Raw genomic sequence first — 5196 nt, forward strand, 5'->3', positions numbered from 1 at the left:
CTGCAAATGGGTTTCTAGGAGAGATGATGCCCATGTTTACTCAGACAACTCAAAATAGGTCTCCCGTACAAATACTCTGTTAGACTGTCTCTAATGGTTGTCCCATATGGACACCCATACCCAAAATGAGTCTCGAATGGTACTGTATCAGCCTCCAACAGTGTACCTATATGCGAGATCCATTTTGAGTTATAGCAAAGGTACAATCCAAATACGAGTATCCTCTCTCATGTAGATTCATCTGCAGAAAGGGTTTTCTTTTAGGTCCTGTTGGAGGAGACAAAAATATGTACATAACCTTTTACATGTAGCGCTACCCAAACGTAAAATAGATATTATATTTTAGGTAATGTTGTTGAAGATAGCCTTAGAGGTTGATTTTAAATCTCTTAACAACTATTTTGATTTTAGACCGTCTTCGAGCGGCAGGAGCGGAGCGGGACAGTTGGTGCCGGCGCGCACGCCTGCGTGACCGTCAGGCTCAGGCAGTGTGGGTTCTGCACTTCTGGTCACGGGATGACGAATTGACGAGCGGGACCGCGCGACGCTGAGCCGAACGCGTTCCTTGGTTTGAAGCGGCCGCGGGAACGGAGCGTCCAACGGCCCGCCGCCCGCCGCCAGCCGCCCGCCCGCGCCGCGCGATCCACCAAGCTGGAGCGGCGATTTCGTACTTTCGTATGGCCGGGACCTTCCGTTGTTCCACGGAGTCGGGGACCGACACGTTATCCAGTCAGTTTGTGGCTGGTTGGTGGCTGAGCGAAGTAGATAGGCAGTTAGGCACCAAGCCAGAGGCTCCAGCTTACTCTTTTTTTTTTTATCGGTCCAGCTTACTTTTTCAGCACAATCGGTTTCGAGCCAGACATTCTCGTCTCGTCCGGAGTCATGCACGGCTCACGGATGTCCTCCACTCCTCGGTGCTACGTACACTGCTACTCAGCATTATCTCCTCGTTTGTAGATTGTGACTCGTGAAACAGGCCGCGTGGCGCCAGCGTCGCACGAGTGCACGACGCACGTCGCACCTTGAGAATCTCGGGCGTCTGGGTTTAAGGTAGCTTGGGCCGACCCACGAGCGTGGCCCATGCTAGTTAGGTCGACGCACATCGGGTTCTGCCGACGATTCGGCCTGCATGCGAGATGCGGCAAGCCCGCGAGCTCTCTTCGTCTACCCAGACAGCCCACTTCTGGACGCCACCTCCCTCCGCTGGTTGGCCCGCGGACCACCTCGCGTCCTCGCCCATCCACCGTCCTATGTGAGCTTGCGGCGCGGGTCAGCCCAGCGGGTTTAGCGGCTCTCCCTCGCTGCTTGCCTTGCTAGTTGCAGCCGCAGGGCGCTTCTTCGGTTCTTCCACCCTTCCGCTGCCACCGTCCACCGCCGCCGCACACCGAGGCAACACACGTCCCTGGTCCCTCCGAGTGGAGATGGCGCTCTACCGTCGTATCCTGCTCCTCCGCCGCCTCTCCCACCTCCACCCCTCGCCCGCCCCCGCCATCTGCTCCTCACCCCCACCCACCGTCGCGGGGCTCCTCACCCCCACGGGGCGCCGCCACTTCGCCTTCTCGTCCGCCGAGGAAGCCGCTGCCGAGCGCCGCCGCCGCAAGCGCCGCCTCCGCATCGAGCCTCCGATCAACGCGCTCCGCCGTTCCCCGCCTCCCCCGCGGGACCCCAACGCGCCCCGCCTCCCGGACACCACCTCCGCGCTCGTCGGCCCGCGCCTCAGCCTCCACAACCGCGTCCAGTCCCTCATCCGCTCGGGTGATCTCGACGGCGCCTCCGTCGCCGCCCGCGCTGCCGTCTCCTCCCGCGTCCGGCCCACCGTCTTCACCTGCAACGCTGTGGCCGCGGCCATGGTCCGCACCGCCCGCCACGATGACGCCGTCGCCCTCTTCGAATTCTTCTTCCGCCGCTCCAACATCGTCCCCAACATCGTCTCCTACAACACCCTCATTCTCGCACACTGCGAGGCCAACCGCGTCGACACCGCGATGCAGGTGTACCACGACATGCTCGCGTCTGCGCCCTTCTCCCCCTCTGCCGTCACCTACCGCCACCTCACCAAGGGTCTCGTCGCTGCCGGCCGCCTCCGTGACGCGCTCGACCTCCTCCGAGAGATGCTCTCCCGCAACGCTGGCGCCGACTCCCTCGTCTACAACAACCTCATCGCTGGCTACATCGATCTCGGCGACTGGGACAGGGCCTTCGAGCTCTTCAACGAGCTCGCAGAGAGGTGCCTTGTCTACGACGGTGTCGTCCACACCACCTTCATGGAGGGGTACTGGAAACAGGGCAAGGACAAGGAGGCCATGGAGAACTACCAGTCCCTTCTGGAACGGGGCTTTAAGATGACGCCAGCCACCTGCAACGTCCTGCTTGAGACACTCTTCAAGCACGGCAAGCATAAGGAGGCCAACGACCTATGGGAAACCATGATTGACAACCACAGCCCGCCAAGCTTCATCGGCATCAACGCCGAGTCCTACAATGTCATGGTTAACCAGTGCTTCAGGGAGGGCAAGTTCAAGGAGGCAATTGAGGTCTTCCACCGCCAGCCCAGGAAGAACGTCCAAATGGATGTTGGTTGCTTCAACAACATCATTGGCAAACTCTGTGAGAATGGGATGCTAGCTGAGGCAGAAAAGCTCTTTGAGGAAATGGAGACGAAGTCTGTCCTTCCAGATGTGTACACCTACACTTACCTTGTTGACTCGTGCTTCAAGGAAGGTCGTGTGGAAGATACAATGCAGTATTTCTACAAAATGGCAGATGGGAGGGAGCATGGGCCAAAGTTCAATATTGGTTTCTTCAACCGCATGTTTGAAGGACTTACAGAAGCTGGCCGGATTGATGATGCCTTGAAGGTGTACGGGAGGATGCCTGATAAGGAGATCAAACCAAACACGACCACTTTTGAAATCCTTGTCAAAGCCTTATGCAAAGAAGGGGACTTGGATCAGGCAAGGTGCCTAGTGATGGACATGGCAAGGGGTGGCATTGTGCCTCATCCGGAGTTCTGTGAGTCTGTTGTTGACTTTTTCAAGAAGGCTGATCGACAGGAAGAAATTGAGAAAGCTTTTGAAGAAAAACCTATGCCAACACCTCAGCCAAGGACAGAGTATCAGTTGAGGACTGAGTATCGCTCTCGCAATGCAGTTGGTGCTGCTCAAGTAAAACAACCTGGCTTTAGCTCTGCTCCAGCGGTGGAGCCTGGATTTGTTTACTCTCAGCCACAACAGTCAACATTTAGTAACAATCAGAATAGGCAGCCTGAGTTTGGCTCATCTCATTCATGGAATCCTGGTTTTGGTGCTCCTCGAGCGCAGCCTGGATATGGTGCACCTCAGCCTGTACATGCTGTAGTTGGTTCGTCTCAGCCACAGCTGCCACAGTTTGGTGCTTCTCAGGGTGTACCAGGATATAGTAACATAGGAAATCAGCCACAACAGCCACAGTTTGGTGCTTCTCAGGGTGTACCAGGATACAGTAACATGGAAAATCAGCATGGTCAGTTTGGCTCTCCACATGGAGAACCAAAATTTAGCAACCATCCACCACAAGTTGGGTATGGTGCCCAATTGCTTCAGTCAGGGTATCGCTTTGAGCCCCAACAAGAACAGGCCGGATTTGGAAATCGAGGAGCGCTGCCTGCATATGTGGCTTCAAGCCAACCCTCATATGGTTCCCGCTGGAGCTCAAGTGGTTATGGATCAACCCAAGGGCAACTGGGATACGGTGGCCCTCAAGCGCAGTCACATGAATCTCAGTTACCACATCACCAGACAAGTTTTGGCATGCCACATGTCCAACATAACAATGACTTCTATAGATACACCCCTGGATACAGGCCGTCTAATGGTCTGCAGGGATTTGATGCTCCCCATGGTGATTCTGAAACTGCTTCATCTAAAGACCATCAAGAGACTACCACTCCTGAAGATCGGCAACAAGTAGCATTTCTGAAAGCATGAAGACTGCATATATATTTTGGCTTCAAGTCAAAAAGGATTTTCAGTCATAAAATGGATTAGTCTTGGATAGATGTGAATCAGACTCCCATATTGTTCCCATGGTCCTCGCTGCTGTACCGTTTAACTGAATTCATCTGATGTTTCTCAGGATTAAGGAACGCTCTTTACTGTTTGTTTAAGTTGGAACTTTTAGTCAGCATGCTTGGTGTTTTTGGAAGTATATGTACGTTGTTATTTGATATTGACAATCTAATTTTTATTTACAGTTATTGATCTATCTAGGATTCTAGTTTTTGTTTAAATATATTGACAATCTATCGGTTCTTACAAAGAATCATCCTTCTTTGTGCACCGCAGAATTGATATGTTTTTATCGAGGATGTTTCATAAGATGTTTCCATAAGTTGCAACAATTGTGTTTCAATGTTGTAAGGTGCCGGGTTGCCGATCTCGAATTGCCAGGCTCCCCCAAAGTCAAGATATTCCTATGGAAGTTGAGCAAGGACATACTACGACCAAGAGGAATAAGTTCAGAAGAAGATTAGGGGCTTGTTCAGTTGTCTAGGAACCAACCCCTGCAAAGATTCCCAGCTGGAATGATACTAATTTGTACAACAATTGATCAGCTGGAACGGTTTCTTGCCCCATTCCAGGATAACGAACGACCCCTAGAAGTGACGCAACACTGTGACCTAGGCAGGGACGAAAGTGAATCCAGCCACCTCGCAGTAGTCCAGTTTCCGAGAGCGCGAGCGCTACGGCTTGCCATTCGACAGCATTGGATATTGCCGACTTGCCGTTCGATGAACAGTTTCAGTACATAGGTCAGGATTGGCTCCTTTTGCTCTTAGATGGTTGCTCGGACGACCAAAGAATTTTCAGTCTGCTTCTTCCCTGGAGAGCGTGGTAGGAGTATGTACACAACATCACACATAGCACAGGCCCTACGTTGGTAACCGAATCGGTGGGCTTCTTGCTAAGTTAACGAGAAAGGTTAACAATCTGCAGAGAGGCTGGCCTGGGGGACAGCAAGGCGAAGCAACCAATATCGGCGAGCAGGATGTCAGGAGAGCCATGGCGGTCGTCGACGTCACCCCAACGATGCTGGGAAGCTGGAGCTATCGCAATTCGCAAATGACAATTGGTACAGTGGTCTTCTCGGCATGGAAATTCTATGAACGGTACAGCAGCGCGGCAGAAGCGGAAGCCTTGTGTGGAGGGTCTTCAGTGT

The 5196-nt window shown here is 53.2% G+C and overlaps 1 protein-coding gene across 1 annotated transcript; it reads left to right on the forward strand.

Moving 5' to 3' along the window:
* The first annotated feature begins 1268 nt into the window (after positions 1 to 1268).
* On the forward strand, positions 1269 to 4271 carry LOC136504374 (pentatricopeptide repeat-containing protein At1g10270-like). The gene has a single exon (XM_066499291.1). The coding sequence runs from the start codon at positions 1422 to 1424 to the stop codon at positions 3963 to 3965; it is 2544 nt and encodes an 847-aa protein (XP_066355388.1). The 5' UTR covers positions 1269 to 1421; the 3' UTR covers positions 3966 to 4271.
* Positions 4272 to 5196: the final 925 nt, after the last annotated feature.

This window comes from Miscanthus floridulus, chromosome 1 (genome assembly GCF_019320115.1).
Source record: "Miscanthus floridulus cultivar M001 chromosome 1, ASM1932011v1, whole genome shotgun sequence".
Lineage (NCBI taxonomy): Eukaryota > Viridiplantae > Streptophyta > Magnoliopsida > Poales > Poaceae > Miscanthus > Miscanthus floridulus.

Bases quoted from the DNA above. Each gene is read 5' to 3' on its own strand.
- LOC136504374 (XM_066499291.1), top strand. From the start codon at position 1,422: ATGGCGCTCTACCGTCGTATCCTGCTCCTCCGCCGCCTCTCCCACCTC.